We start from the raw sequence: 16,538 nt of genomic DNA, 5'->3' as shown, positions 1-16,538 counted from the left end.
GACATCAGGGGAACATGGTGGAACCATTGCTGGCTCAAAACTCACAAACTGGTAGTGAATATGTATAACCTAGGCAAGGAAGAACCAATGCAAAACATCTTTTTCTTTTAGAACTCTGGACTGCAGCGTGCTAAAAACCTCTGAAATTCACTCATTTAGCTTCGGATTTGCTCAGAAACCTGAAACTTTGGGGCAGACAGCACGTTTTCCCCTCTCAACAGCCAGACCACAGCTGGTTATTCAGCCCTCATGTCAGAGCTTTCTCCATCTAATTCTGTACTGTGCAGTCCCGTTTCTGATGGAGCAGAAGCCTCCATCCATGCCATCCTGGCAGCTTCCCAGACAGCCAGCTCACACTCACAACAAACACCCATGGGACATGTTCTGACCTGAGCACTGAATTCAGTTCTCCCTGGAGGATTCGCCCACATTCGTATCTGGAGCTTGCTCTGCAGATTATACAACACGTATTATTTAGGGCAGCAATGCCAAGAGGACCTGGAGAAGGAGCCTCCACTTTAGAAGGTCCTGAGGGATCCTAATGGGACCAAGGAAAAGGACTCAGTGGTTGGGAGGACTGAAGCTTCATACAAAAACCAGAACCATGACCTTCAAACGTGTTCAGTGCTTCTCAGTCTTTGTTGAGACCTTAAGTAGAGTAAGAAGTAACTCAAGACAGTGGCTTTGAGTGTATAAACCAAGCCTTGACTGCAGCCGAGCCCCAGTCTGCTGTGCTGGGGTTCACAACTGGAACTGCCTCCTGGCTGCATCTCCACTCAGTTTGGGGAAGGGTCAGCATTTCAATCTCCCCTACCTACAGTAGGGCTGACCCATTCCAATTCCATTGCCACTCCAGCCTGGGAAGACCCCATTTCTTCACCATCCAGGTGTCCATCCAGGTCCTCCAGCTGCACAAGGAACAGGCAGTGTCAGCATGGGAAGACCCACGATGCTCCCAAGCTTTATAAAATCATGCTGAAATCACAGCTCCATTCTGAAGTCAATTTACAGCAGGTAATGGACAGCACTAACAGGACAGAATTATTGGGACCAGCCTGAAACCTTATTGAAGGTTATTATGTTGTGGATGCCCCATCCCTTGAGGTGTTCAGAGCCAGGCTGGATATGGCTCTGGGCAGCCTGGTCTGGTGGTTGGCGACCCTGCACATAGCAGAGGGGTTGAAATTAAATGTTCATTATGGTCCTTTTCAACCCAGGTCATTCTATGAGGATGCTTCTTTCGACAAGCAGCAGAAATGGCAGATTAAGTAGAACTTCAGCCTGATTATTCTCATCACCTTGCTCCTGATTTATGCAGCTAAAAACAGACACTGGCATCTGTCCCTTCTCTGCCAGCTTAATCCCAAGAGGAACAAGGAGAAATCTCAGCGAGCCTCAACTACAGCAGCACAGCAGGCCTGGCTCCCTTCTGAGAGCTGCTTTTGTACCAACTTCTCTACCACTTACTGAGAAGTAGGAGCTTTTTGCAAACCATCCCAGCCATGCAAGGAATGGGGTGGGGATGTTTTGACACAGTCTTGGATCATTCACAGATCCCACCCAGCTGTGTCTGTACTCACCTAATGCTCTCGCTGTCCTCTTGTTTCTCAGGAACATCTAGCAGAGAGCAATTCAGATAAGCATAATGCTTCACAGAAGCTGCTATAGAAACATTGATTTCCACTGTAAAACCTGCTTACCGATTGCTGCTTGGAAAGGAGGGAGAACATAAAGCCTTAAGCAGGGGGGGGGAGTAGGTCCTACTTAGGTAAATTAAAGGACAGAAAGGCCCCAAGTCAGCCAAGAGTGAATCTCCCTTAGCAGCATTAAACGTCCTTCACACTTCCAGCTGCTAAACTGAAGTGAGAGAAATATTTCCCCTTACCAAAAAGCAACCCTAGCAGATGCAGAATGCATGCCATCTAACTAGAGATATTAGTAGATACTCCATAGGTTAACCCTCACCCCAGGTACAGCTCTGCTAAAGCAATTGCTCATCTTGCTGTGGCAGCTCAGATCCAACTCCCATTACTCCCATCACCTCCTCTGCTTCAAGTTGGCTGCAAATGGTCAGGACCAAGGCTGACAACATCCCTTGCTCTTCTGTTAAATCCTACCCTGCAAGACAAAAAAAATGCAAGGTCCTCACACATCCACAGCTGCTTTCTGCAGAGCAGAACAGACGTGTCTAGTGCATATGTACATAACTGCCCCCATTCTCAGTGTTTATCATCTGAGAAGACTTGCAGAATCACATTTGTTTAGATTTGTTTAGTCTGGGGTGAGATCCAAATCCAGTTTCAGATGCGGATCTGCGTTTCACAACCGGCCTTTATTCCTCTCGTGCACAAAACCAACTGCACCGAGAAACCTGCAACCTTCAGTGGAGCCTTTCAGCCAGAGCTCACCTGCTGACAGCTGGCGAGGTTTCTGCAGCCCTGCAGAGCAGTGTTTCCTTCGGTTCTCAGACACTGGGGAAGAGTTTCCCTGACTTCACAGGACTGTATTGGTACACAGCAGTAGCCAAATAGTCTAGATAACCACATAAAGCAGGAACAGAAAGGCCAAGAGTGACTTTGGCACAACTAAAAGAGTGGTGACAGGAATAGGTAGGGATGCTTAAGAACAAGGAGCCCCCCATCCTTCACACAAACATACACACTTGTGTCCCCCATCCGTGCAAACACTGCTCTGAAACCAGGAGAGCAATCATGGCAGGCAGACAGCCCCTGGGCTGGGGAACCTCAGGAGACACAGCTCAGGCTTCTCTTTCCACCTGGCTGGGAAAGGACAATCCCAGGCTGGGCCGCCCAGCCCTGCAGGGCTCTGTCAGCATTGTTTGCAGTGGGGTGCAAGGCTGCCTGCCCCACCTGGCGCTCCCCTTTGTGCCTTTGCTGAGCTCTGATCTGACGGCGTCCATCGCCCTGGGGAGGGAACCGCTCACAAACAGAGCAGGAACTGCTCACAAACAGGGCAGACGGCTCCAACCTACTTTCGCTGGGTTTTGCACAGAAGGCAAACATCAGAGGCTTCAAAGCTCCCACATCAGCAAATTGTCTGGCAAGCATCTTGGCAAAGAAATGCCAGAGGGAGGGAAGTGAGGGGATTCTCTCCTGTGGGGCTGCTCAGCCTGTGGGCTACATTCAAGAACAGCTCATCTGCTGCTCCTTTCCTTTCCCCAACCTCCCTCCCTCCCCAGGCACAGATCAACCTGCTCCTGCCATCTCCTCTGCCCCTCATCCCTGTTTTGCCATCGTGCAACCACAGTGCAGGTGCCTCTACCCCACAGCAGGTGCACATGCAAAGCAGTTCCTGTGCTGGGGGAAAAGGAGCCATTCTCCTGACTTATCACAAAGCCAGTCTGTATTTCTGCTACATGACATCCGTAGACATATCACGGGGAGAGGAATTAGGATGAGCTTCTCCCTGTGGTCTCCCTCTACAAGACCTCAAGTTGAGCATCTCTGCTCTGTGGTCTGCAAGCCCACCTTTGTATGACATTACACTGAGGCTTCAGGAGCAGCTGCTGGGCTCAGCACTCACCTGCCCTGGGCTCAGCAGTCAGAGCAGGGAACCTGGTTCTGCCCCAACCAGTTGCTCTGCTGGAGACAGTGACTGTCACCAACCCACTCCTATGGAACAGCAGGCCCTCTGTTATCCCCCCATGCACAGTCTGGTATGCAGCTTCTCCTCCCTATCTCTACACGCACCCACACCCACGCATACACAGCATTAACAGCTTTACTCCTGGCTTTACGAGCATTTACACACTCAATAAAGCATTCTTTTTGCCTTGCAGTTGTGCCAGCTCTTTGTAAACCCTCAGCACTCTTCCTTTTGAAGCTGGAAGAGAACCAGGCCACCTCTACCAACTCTCTTCACAGCAGCTTTCAGCTCGCAACTCCTTAAAAAGACTTTCCTCCCTTTCCCCAAACTTCTGCCCTTCTGAGTCACGCTCTATGCAATGCCTGAAGTCAGCACTTCACACGAACCAGCTGAAGCTGGTCTCTGGAAAAACGCAGACACATCCATGCAGAGCACAGGGCAGTGACCAGCCAAGACCTGCAGACCTGGCAAGGAGCACAGCAGGTTTGCTGGTGACAACACCAGCTAGAAATGCAGATCAAGAGAGAACACGGAGGAGCAGAGCAGCTTTCCTCCCCACCTCCCCCCCAAGGCAAAGCTCAGTGTTTGGGACACCGACTGCTCACCTGGGAAAATGGCTGCGGGGAGAGAAAAGCCTGACACAGGCTGCTCTTCCTTTGTGTTGTTCCTCAACCCAGAGCTCAGGTAAATGGGTTGTTTGGCCTTACCCAGCCTGGGCTGGGAATCCCCCTTCCCAAATCCATTTTACACGGAAGGCTAAAGGGGACCAAGCCACCAGCCCTCATAATTTCAGCATCAATAGCACAATGCTCAGGAGCACAGATCTTCCCATGCAGAGGTGCCCCAGGAGCACCCAACCCCATTCCCAAGTATCCTCTGCATTTTCTCTCCTTTTCTCCCTCCTATCTCCAAAGCAGTGACACATCTCACCGCCTCTGTGAGCTCCCTGCTTCCTTCCACTGAGCCATAGCCCTTCGGGACAGCATCTTTCCCCACTTGAAACCAAATGCTTTATTTTTGCACATTTCCACGCTTTGCTCTCACATGGCTTCTCCATGAAGGCAAGGCTTACCCTGAGCATCATGCAGAGCATTACAGAAGCAGCCACACCATTTTGGAAAGTCCCACAGAAAGTCCTGAGAAGCAGGGCTTGTTCCAGGCAAGGTAGGAAAGGGGTTTTCACAGCTCAGTGTGACTGCCCTGATCCAAAGACAAGGTCAGCCACAGAGGTGATCTGCAATGGGATCAGAAGTTATCGAGGGCAAACAAAAAAAGCAGATCTCTTCTTAGGTATTTGTCCTGTTTAACAATTGCTGGTATTTGAGGAAAAGACTAAGCAGCACCTTCTTAAGTAATGGTAAAAAAAAAAAGGCAGAGTTAAAATTCAATCTGAGTCAGTGAGGAATGCACTGCAGGCCCCGCTCTAGGGGCTGGAAGGCAATAAATAATTCAGCATCTGCCCTACTTTGGCCACCCCAGACAAGAGGAGTCAGCACTGGGAATGTCCAGAACACAGCAAATCAGCCCCAGGAGACTGAAGAGCCCTGGATAATAGCCACCAGCACACACATTCCTGAAAAGCTCTGGCTACTTTCACATAGTGCCCTGCTAATCCACTTGCTTCCATGCACCAGCAATAATTAGGCTCCATTGCAATGCAGCAGGAGGGGACTGAGGTTCTCTATGGGCTGGGGGTGGATGGACTCCAGACCCCACACGGAGGGTCCAGCTCTCCTGCACCTCTGTATGCATATTTAAGATGATGCATCTATCAGAAGGGTTTATGAAAGCCTTCCCTCTCCTATATGCTTTCCTCAAGGAGGATAAGAGAATTCTCAGCGTGCAACCAAGGATCCCTTCCTTTGCACCTTTGCACTCACAGAAGTGCCACTTCATTTTCTCACCACCATCTCCCATGCCTGAAACAAGGATCTTTGAGGAGTTAAAGGAGATTAAAGGGACACAGAAAGAGTCGAGCAGCCTTGAAGGGCCAGCCAGGAGAGGAGCCGCCCTGCTTCTCCCTTTTGATCTCCGCGTGAGCGCCACGGAGCTGCCCTTGGCTTTTGATGTGTCACCCTGCAGATTGTTCTCTCGCAGCAGGACAGGCCTGTTGCAGCATGACTGCTCCTGGATTTCAGCTGCTGGGGGAACAAAGCCATACTCCAGCAGCTTCTACACATTTCAGAGCCGTCAGAGTCTGGGCTGACCCCAGGGGTGGAGGGGAACTGAGAAGGCCAAGGAGGGACACCACCCTCAAATTCAGCTCTAACTAAATCCCTGCCAGTCATACGGAAGGTGCAGAAACTGCTACTGCAACACTAAAATAGAGTGACTTAATCTGGCATCACAAAGCACTTCACAGATGGAAACAGGGCAGGGGATCTGCAGTGCCGTGCCCAGTCTTTGGCCCACTGTACACAACTTAGATGAAGGGAGTTTAATGGAAGGACGAGTAAGACCCCTTCCTTACCCCTCCTTTCAGAGAAGTACAGAGAGCTCTGCTGCTCTGAAAACATCGTCCCTCAAAACAAAACTGTGCCCTGTTAAAGGCCCATGGATTTAGTGGCTCTGTTGCAAGTGAGAACAAAAATCCAAGCAGCTGATAATATGCATTTTGTAAGCCGGATCTACAACTGACCCAACTTGGATTCTCTGTTCAGCTCAGGTCTGCACATCACTTTGTATTCACTGAGCTCAAGGGCTTAGCTTAACACGTCAGGTTATCCCTCCCTGTGAAATAAAGAGCACAAGGTGAACAGTCTGATGAAAGCAGCAGCTTGCCCCAGTCCCACAGGCAGCTGGGGACAAGGCTCAGAAAGGAACCCACATTTCCCACCCTACAATCAAGTTCTTTCAGACCTGAGCACCTACCAGTCTTGCCAAAGGGTTATGAGCATATCCTGAGCCCAGATCACAACTCCAGCTTTTTTACCCAAACTGGAGACTCCTTTGGACTCCAAGACCAGTGGTTGACCCAACTGTAAGGTAAAAAGGACACTCCTACATCAACTAAGCACAAAAAACTCAGGAGGCAAGGCTTCTGCCTGTAATGCTACAAGAGATCAGTGTGCAAAGGCCTGTGGGAAACCAAACCTGCCCACATTAACACAAGCAAACCTAATGAAAACGTTGAGGTGCCAGGAGTGAAGCCCTAAATACTAAGAAGAGCAAGCTCAGTGGCAGACCAGACTGCCCACACACCACTCATCTACCTATATACTACTCCATTGGGTCCAGAGAGACTGCACCAAAGCCTTGGAGACTCCAGGAGTCCACTCTCACTTAGTCATCAAACCTAAGGGTACAAAGCTACACTGCACCCGTTTCCATAACCAAGAGGACACAGGGAAATCAACAGGCAATCGGTTTCGTCTCCCTCTGGCTTGCTCTGACATACCCAGTGCTCTCATTTGCAACTTGGCCAAACAGGACAGCCTTCAGCACAAGTCTGGAGCGAAGACAAGGGAAGCCCTCTCCCATAAGCCCCCCCCCAGCACTGAGGAAGGGGATCAGGTTCTTCACCCCACCAGCTAACCTGACAAACCAGAACTTTGCAAGAGGACTGGCTCACACCCGGTACAGAACAGGCATCGTGTGTTTGATGCGTAGCTGTTCTTCTTTCAGGTCCCCAGCATGCCAGGAACAGATGCCCATACTTCACGGGGCTGACACCTCTCACTTTTCTCCTTTAATTCACAGGCTGCAAAGTTCCAGGAAGAACAAGAACAAACGTGCCCTCAGCTGAGCAAAGGAAATCCGAAAATCTGCAGCTCCTAACATACACGCTTGTAGTGGCAAGCCGCCGGGTTTCCAGCTAGAGGAAGCTGCTTATGGGAGCAGACACACTGCTGCCAACCCTCAGTTCCTAAGCTTGATTCCTCCGCTCCTGAGCTGCTCAGACATTCTGGGGAAAGTGGAGTGAGACCATAAATTCTGCTGCCATTTAGAAAGGCCAACAAACCAGCGCTTGCAAGGCTGTCAGTGTGTGCGTGTGCAGGAATGGAGGCAGACAGCAGGGAGACAGGAGTTTACAGCACTTGTTTGATCCGGCAGCTGTTAATGTTAAACTGATAAAGCGGCCGCTGTTGCACCACGTTTGCACACTACATTCTTCCCCACTCAGTGCATTCCTTGCTCTCATCCAGCACAAGACCCTAAGAGACAGAGAACTGCTCCTTAGCGTGAGTTAAAATGAAAAAGTTAATTAAAAAAAACAGAAGGAAAAAAAAAAAAAAGGGATTTCTCATCAACTCAATTTAATTTACTTCCTACAAAGGCTGGAAACCACAGCAGAATCACCCAGAAATTGGAACTCAGCCCCAGCTTCAATAGTGACTTGCTCAGCTTTAGCTATTTGGTCTAGATTTTTCTACCCAAGGAAGGAGGATAATTACACACAACTCGCTACACAGCAGTGGTGTGAGACTTAATTAGTCAGAACACTTTGAAGGTACAGCACCTAATTAATATCTGAAGCGGCTGCAGTGATCATTATGTACAATGGCATAGCTCACAGCTGATGATACAGCTCAGCTCATCAGGACTTTTTCATCCTCAAAAGTGCTGCGCAAACATCCAGCCCATATTCCACATCAGAAATCTCCACGATGGTGGGTGGATGCCAAACTCCTTTCATGGATGGAAAAACTGAGGCAAGGTCTGACGGGGCCCAGCAACAAACCACAGAGCCTGAGAACTCAACGAGGCACTCGCATGGGAACTCCCAGTTTGGTGCTGGGTGGAACAGGGCAGCACCTTGCTGTGAATTCTGTAGGCTCCTGCAGACAACTGTGGAGCCATGGAGATGGAGGGAGCAAGCAGGATTTCCTTACTACCCTTCCAACATGCAGGAGAAAAACATGACACAAAATGAGTGGACCAGGACGGCAAAGAAGGTCAGCACAGGCAGCAGAGTAGTGTGAGCACGCTCCCATTTCCTTTGTTTTAGCAACAGCACCATCCCTGTATTGCAAAGATGAGCACAGAGGCTTCTGCACCAGCTTTGCCATCCCTCATCATTACTCAGGTATCCTCAAACAAGCAGGGACATCCCTCTGCTTCCCCAGCTGCACGAAGAACAATGACCACCCAGCTCTGCACAGCAAGAGGGAGAACAGGTGTCAGTCTTAACCCCCACCTTTACTTTCCTTATCTCCTGCCACCAGGAGACCTGTGAATACCTCTTAACCACGTTGCAAAATTGAAAGAGCACAGAGTATATAAAAGAAATATTCTCCAGAGCCTCACATAAGCACAGCAGATGAGATCCACAGGCTTTCCTCTGTTGCTGTGTCATGGAGCTGGGCTCCCAGCTGTCTCATCTCCTGACACCTTCCTGGAGAACAAAAGCAGTGAGCTGGAAAGAAAGGAGATTCTTATTATTTTAACACTGTCTGCTAAAGGACTGACTTCATTCCATTCCACCTGGTATCTCAAGAACCACACAGGGATTTATGTTGACATTAATTTAAGCTGTGTTTGTGGCAATATCCAAAGGAAGAGAAACAAAACACGCTGCTGTGCCAAAGTCAGAGTAGTTTTGGAGCTGAGCCATTTCTGAGTGGGATATATTGATATTAGCAATTTAGAAGTCCAGACTTGAGACAGATAAGAAGTCACCGTACTGTTACATACACACTGAGCTGGTTTGTAGGTCTGCACGCAGCCAGCACATAAAGGCTGCAAAAGAAAGAAATGAGGAAATAAGAAAACAGAGTCTTTCAACAACGAGCAGACCAAAGGAATCACCCAGGCAGATACTATCAGCGCAGAAAGAACATAAAACAGGCCCTCTTTGAAGAGGAATGCCATTCCAGGTGGGTGCAGGGAAGGTCTCCTGTAATTCTTTGGGTTGTTTACCTTCCTAGCAACGATTTATTAAGCTTTTCAGACAGCTGTGCAAATTCCCACGCAGAACTGAAAGGCAGAAAACCCTGCTCACCCCTTTACAACAGACATTTTCAAATATTTCAAAGAGAACAGCAAGGAATGTTGACACAACCCAACAGCTGTAGGCTGCACGATACTCCAGTGCCACCAGCTGCACAGTGCAGGGAACAGCAGTGGCTCAGCCACCACCCCTGAGTCATTGCAGCTCACCCATAGATTGCAGCCGAGGTCATAGGTGCTTTGTTATCAAAGAGATAAGTGGGATTCATTTACAACCTGAAAGAGAGAGAGAGATTGGGCACTTGGGTGAACCCTTAAGAAAATGCAGGATGAAGTTTTGCTTGCGCTCTCCCACAAGGATAAGGGAAAGAGCCCTGATTTTAAAGCCTTCTGTAACAAAACTAACAGCTATCACTGGGGCTGACACCTTGGTTTGCAGCTGAGAAAGCAGACTCTGAGAGCTCCTCTTTCTGTGGCCCTTCTCTGTTCCTACAAACACTCTCACCCCCACAACCACCCTTTTTTCACTCTCACAGATCTATCCACGGGTCCCAGCAGCTCCTCAACCACAAGCCCAGGGCAGCCCAGCAGAGCACACACCCCCTTCACTCTTTAATCTGAGCTCACTACAAAGGAAACTAAAACTTTCTGATTTCCTGCCACTGCCTCAGCAAACAACCAGGAAGTCCCAGCCACAACATCAACTAAAACAGCCTGCTCATGCACAAGAAGTGCTAGACAAGAGCACCTCCTGGAGGAGATTCCCTTTGGGCACACACCTGGGCTTCCCTCACTGCACAGTAAAGGAGCTGCAGAACTCAGAGCTTCGGAGGAGTCATCGCTGATCTATTTCAGTGTGTCACAGCTTACTCATACAAGCTGTTCATCTGCTTGAACACCCTGCAAGCATGACTCCTGCTGACTGTAAAAGCTAGCAAACCCACTAATCACATATGAACTAAAGCCAGTAGGGAGATTAAGCAAAGTAAAGTTAAGACACTTTACCCTTGTTTTTCCTTTTCTTCCCAGACCTTACTGAACAATAGGAAACAACCCAGATATTGTGATATTTTAACCTTACTCACAGACAGCATTCAAGCTTCAGGCTTACCAAAGTGGCACTCAGACCTAAGAATAAATGAAAATGTTCACTCAGCTACCAGAGCCTACAAAAACTGCCTGAAAAAATAGATTTAAAAAGGAAAAAAAAAAAAAACAAACCTACAAAAACTGAAATGTTTACTGATGAAATTAAATTACTTTTATTTTATTTTAAGGATATTGTTACAAAGAGCTCCCACTTCGTTACACTCTTCAATGAATACTTGCTCTGTCAAGGAAATCCTTCAGTCCAAAGAAAGTTCACATCACTGAGCCTCCAAACCAGGCAAATCCCATCTGTGAAGGTGCACAGGACACTGTGTGACCAAGATACCAACCAGACACATTCTGCAATGATCCAACTTACTCATTCATGGCTGGTAAAGCAGGCTGTGTGTTTTCCTTAAGCCTTCCATCCAGAAAACACAACAAGAGGCAGAACAAACTGCATCACATGAGTCAGTAGAAATGGATTTGCCTTTCCTTGAGAAGCTGTGTGGGCAAAAAAAAAAAAAAAAAAAAAAAAAGGCATGTTCTTCCTTCTTCCAAGGAACATTCTTGGTAAGAAATCACATGAATAGCAGCTTGGATTTCAAGAGCACTTTCTAGGATCGGCAACCTCAGAACCCACAAGATAGGCCAGAACTGCCACCACATTTTACAGATGTGAAGAGGAAAAAAACCAAACACAACAAGCAAAGACATTAGTTGCCTCAAACTCCCCAGGGAGGTCAAGGTCTGACCCTGATAGGGATGTAGGAATTCCTGTATGTGACTCTGTAGCTTCCCTACAAGCTCAGGAGCACAAGAAGCCCTTTGCCAGTCACTGCTGTTGTTCTGAAGGCTCCCTGCCCTCGTGATTCGAGCCATTTGATTTAAAAAGCAAGAGGCTTCTGTCCCAGCTGGTGCTCCCAAAGCAGCACACCAGCTCCATGGTGCAGTCCCTCGTTAAGATCTGCGTGATCCTCTCTGCCATATCCCCATTGATGGCAAGAGATCGGAAGTGATCAAAGTCGTTCCTGCCCAGCTTCCGCAGGCGGCGGGCAGCTGCTCTGTAGCACTTCCAGGGCTGGGGTTCAATCAGCAAGTACCTGCACTGAGAGGACAGGAAGGCCAGGAACTCCACCAGGCCCCTGTCCCCATGGTTCAGGTGGATCCACATGGTCACAGACATGCAAAAGCTGATGTCAAAGGTAGAACGGCCAAAACGGCTCAGGTAGGAGCTGAGAAAAGGCTCTCTGGAGCTGGAGTCCATGATGTCCAAGTTGGCAAAGGATATGGAGTTAGGGAAGGGGCTGCTCTGCTGAGCCCTCTCAATGAGCACCGGATCAATGTCACAGCACAGAAGGTGCAGATCCCTCCCATCTGCAGGCTGCTCTGGGCTGCCTTTGCCCTCCTGAAGGCCGAGCAGATGTCGGTACAGAGCCACACTCAGCTCCTGCAGAAAGGAAAACAACAGGAGTTCACAGGGCCCGCACTGCTTCCTCAGCACATCACCAAGCACACGGATCCCACTCTCAGCAGCAAGGTCCACGCACCACCACAGAGCTTTCTCTCGATGCAGTTCAGAACAACGAGCTCGCTGACATCTTCCCTTCTGAACTGAAAAGCACTGCAGCAGCCCTGACTACCAGAGAGGCAGTCAGAAATAGGACTAAACCCACATCACCCCTCAGGTGGTGTTTGCAGGAAGAAAACCTGAGTAAGATGAATGGGTTTTACTAACAAGAATCACGCTGAATGTCCCCAACCGTCGTCAAGGTGAAGACTTCACTGGCTTCCCCAGGTGACCTCAGGACTTCCTGGCAAGACCTAGGCTGCTTATGTTTGAAGTAACACATTTCCTCCTTTTCTGCTAAAGGAAAAGATATTTCCTGACCATCACACAGCAGTATAACAAAGTTAAGGAGAGCTGAGCTTCCTTTGAATTTCCTTTCGTAGAGGTGCGCCACTCAGCGGCAACCAAATTTGTTTCTCATTAGAGGAGATCTGATGAAGCTCCTGAATGACAGCAAGGGAAACTGTAACAGCACCGAGCTCACACAAGCAGGCAGGCAGTGTCCTCTAGTGGTGCAAGCCTGCATTTCAAAAGAACCACACAACATTTTTACCTGACCTATTCTACAAGTTCAGCTGAAACGGGACCTGGAATCGTCCTTTGTCAGTGCAGACTTCTAAGGCATTTAACAGAAGGCTGGGGAAAGGAGCCAAAGAAACAACAGCACTCACATCCTCAGCCAGAATGACTTTTCCCCCTGAATAATTATTTTTAAGTTAACGCAAAGATAAAACTTTCATCTGGAAAAAAAAAATAACAGTTATATTAAGCCTTGCACTAGTGTGCATCTCAATTACAACATAGCAAAGCTGCACGACAAGGAAAAGCCAGGAGAATAAAAGCAGTACAAGGAACAGAAAGACAACAGACTCCCAGAAGAAGGGAAATTCCGTGAGATTCACCAGTTTGGTTGCAAAAATCTTCAAGAATGTGTGAGCAGGATGTTGATTTGAAGTCCTGTCTGAGCAATAACTGAGGTGCTACTGCTAAACTCATACCAGATCATGGTTTCCAGTTTCAGATCTGGCAGGTTCCCTGCCTTTTTGGTGCTGAGGACGCCCAGCAACCCAGGGCTCTACATGTCCAGCACTTGGTGGGAAGGAGGACAGACTGAGCACAGCCTCCAGACCACTTCTCAGCCTCAGTATTTAGGCATGGGCAGCTCCACCCTTACCTTCACCGTTCTCTCACAGGAGATTTGAGGAGGTGGCTTCCCATACTGCAGTGGTCTGTGACTCCCACCCCAGGTTGATGCCCCACATCCCCCAGCCCTCCCAGGCTGTTTCATTCTCCACCATCTCCCTGGGTTACTGTTCCCACAGCCTTCTCCACTGCCCTCACCACTCCAGGCCACTACACCCCTCTGTTTGCTCAGTCTGCTCCATTCCTCCCCAGAATTCCACAGCAGTGCCTCCTCCATTCCTTCCTCCCATACCCCCAATCAGAGATTATTCCAGTTTCCCCAGTCTGTCCCACTCTACCCCAGGCTCCTGCCTCCCCTAATCTCCTCCATTTCTGGACTAACACGAGTCACTGCTTTCCCAGACCCCCCAACTTCCTCTACTGTCCCCCAGCACCTGAGAGCACTGTCCCCCTTAAACTTTTCCACTACTCCCAATGCCCCAGATCATTATCTTCCCTCCCAGTCTTTGCCACAACACCCCAATATCCCAGATAACTGTCTCCCTGCTAATTTTTCACTCAGCTACCCCGAGCTTTAGCCCACTCTCCTAATCTTCCCCTCTGTCCTCCTATACCCCAGAACACTGCCTTCCTGTTCATCTTCCCCACTGCCCCAACACTCCACACCAATCTCCCCATTATCTCAGACCATTACCCATCTTAATATTTCTTCGCTGTCCCCCAATAGTCAGCACCCCAGACCACTCTCACCCCTAATTTTTCCCACTGACTCTTAATGCTCCAGATCTCTGCTTCCCCCTGATCTTTTCCCCTGCTCCCCATATTCAAGACCTCTGTCTCCCCTCTATTTTCTCCTACTGCCCCCCCGTACTCCAGGCCATTCCTAACCTTTCACACTGTTCCCCCCAAGCCTTCCCACTGCTCCCTAAACCAGAGGCCACTGTCTTCCCATGAATCTCCCACCATCCCCTAATGCTCCAGATCACAGCCCCCCCCCAGTCTTTCTCCCCTTCCTCCCATATTCTAGACCACTGCCTTCCCATTGATGTTTCCCACTGCCTGCCAGTACCCCCAAACCAATCTTCCCCACTGTCTTCCAATGCCCCAGGCCACTCTCACCCCTGCTCCTCAAACACCCCACATCACTGTCTCCCCTTACACTTCCCCATTGCCTCCCATATCCTAGACCACTCTCCCCCAGTCTTTTCTACTGCCCTCCAATACCCCAGCCCACTGCCTCCCCTCTAACTTTTCACTTTCCCCCAATGCCCCAGATCACTTCTTCTCCCAGTCTTTCTCCCAGACCCCCATACTAAAGACCGCTGTCTCCCCTTATTATTTCCTACTGCCGCCCAGTACTCCAGGCCACCCTCACCCAATCCTTCCCACTGTTCCCCCCAAGCTTTCTGACTGCTCTCTGTATCACAGAACACCATCTCTAACCCAATCCTTCTGTCTGCCCTCCAATACCCCAAATAATTCTCAGCCCTAATTTATCCCACAGCTCCATAACGTCCCAGATCCCTCAGTCTTCCTCTCCACCCCCCATACTCTACACCACCATCTCCCTATACATCGTTCCCACTGCCCCCCCCCCATAGCCCGCTACCCATCTCCCCATTGCCGACCCTCCTCTCCCATCAGTCTCATCCGTAACCCCCACGTCTGCTTGCTTGCTTGCCCGTCCGTCCGTCCGTCCGTCCCGCCTTTCCTCCCTTCCTTCAGGAGGCCCCACCAGGCCCACCCCGCCCCGAGGTGTCCTTACCCCGGAATTGCAGCCCACGTCGAGCCCCAGCAGCGGGCGGGCGTCCGAAGGGAACAGCTGCCGCAGGAGTCCTCCGGGTACGAGGCGGAGGCGGCCCTCGGGCGGATGGAAGCGGGAATAATTGGGGAAGTTCCCATAAGGAGCGGCGCCGGGCTCAAAAGCGAGACCCTCCTCGTTCGTGGGCGCCGCCATTTTGCCCCGTGGTTGTGCGCGCGCCGGGCGGGAACAGAGGGAGAGGAGAAAGGTTCCGGGAGAGAAAGGTTCCGGGAGGGAGATGTGCGCATGCGCAGAGTCTCATTGGGTTGGAGGTTTGCTGCGTGGCAGTGGGGGTGACAGAAAAAGATAGAATCATAGAATCATGAAGGTTGGAAAAGACTTCCCAGATCATCCAGACCAAGCCCAGCCCGGCTCACCATACCCACAGACCATGGCCCCATGTGCCACCTCCCCATGGTTTCTGAGCACCTCCAGGGATGGTGACCAGATTTTATACAGAAAAGAGCACACCTGTACAAGCCATGTGCTGCAGCCCCTCCGGGATGTCCTGCGGGAAACAGAGTAAGAAGCTTTACTAAAGTCTAGGCAGTCTGTATTCATAGCCTTGCTCTCATCCACCAGGTTGCCTGGTCATAGAAGGAGACCAGGTTGATGAGGAATGACTTGCCTTTTGCAAACCCATGTTGCCTGAGCCTGAGCCCTAGTTGTCCCTACATCTCATCGCAGTCAAGATGATCTGCTCCATGACCTTCCTTCTGTAGTTCCCCAAATCCTCCTTCTGACCCTTCTTGTAGATGGGCGTCATGTTGTCAGGTCTCCATTTGTATGGGACCTCCCCAGTTCACCAGGACTGCTGATAAATGGTGGATAGCAGATCAACAGCCGCCTCTGCCAGCTCCCTCAGTGTCCTCAGGTGGATCCCATCCAACCCCATGGACGTGCGACACTTCAGATGGAGCAGCAGGTCACTGCCTGCTTCCTCCTGAATCATGAGGGGTTTATTCTGCTCCCATCCCTGACAGGACCACAAGCAGGGACAAGAGGACAACGTCATCCTCCTTTAGTCCAAATGAAAACGACACTCCTGCTACGTGCACAGCCACAGCCATCCTATTCTAATCTTTCCAAATCCAACTGAGTGAAAAGTGGAATTTGTAGAGATTTTACCTAAAAGACCACTTCCCAGGCCCTGTCACACCAGAGCAGGCTGAAGAGGTGCTCAAGAAACATGAAAATGTGGCAATTAGGGAGAAGGGTTTTGGGGCATGGTGGTGTTGATTCAGTGATTGGACTGGACGACCTTAGTGGTCTTTTCCAACCTGAGTGATTCAGTGATCCTATGAGTGGGCATGGTGGGGATGGGCTGATGGTTGAACTCAGTGGTCTTAAAAGTCTTTTCCAACCTTAACAATTCTGTGATTTGATAGGCAAGCAGCCAGTGGGAGGTTTTACAGCAAGAAAAATAAAGGCCTTGGTAAA

At 49.8% G+C, this 16,538-nt stretch overlaps 1 protein-coding gene across 3 annotated transcripts in view; it reads right to left on the bottom strand.

The window, feature by feature from the left end:
* Positions 1–15,277, bottom strand: part of BCDIN3D (BCDIN3 domain containing RNA methyltransferase) — a 52,001-nt gene extending 36,724 nt beyond the window's left edge. For 2 of the 3 annotated variants that reach the window (XR_006181693.1, XR_006181692.1), the window contains exon 1: positions 15,063–15,148. Coding sequence is in view for 1 of the 3 variants with exons in the window: in XM_042887768.1 (XP_042743702.1) it covers positions 11,420–12,034; positions 15,063–15,254 (807 nt within the window). In the remaining 2 variants the exon portion in view is untranslated. Of the gene's footprint in view, positions 1–11,130; positions 12,035–15,062 lie in introns of those variants that run through there. The other variant, XM_042887768.1, reaches the window with a different exon arrangement.
* Between the last annotated feature and the right edge of the window lie 1,261 nt (positions 15,278–16,538).

The sequence above is a fragment of the Lagopus leucura genome, unplaced genomic scaffold (genome assembly GCF_019238085.1).
Source record: "Lagopus leucura isolate 7727_CA_CO unplaced genomic scaffold, USGS_WTPT01 Super-Scaffold_100110, whole genome shotgun sequence".
Taxonomy (NCBI): domain Eukaryota; kingdom Metazoa; phylum Chordata; class Aves; order Galliformes; family Phasianidae; genus Lagopus; species Lagopus leucura.
This window is presented reverse-complemented; position numbering and strand designations above follow the sequence as displayed.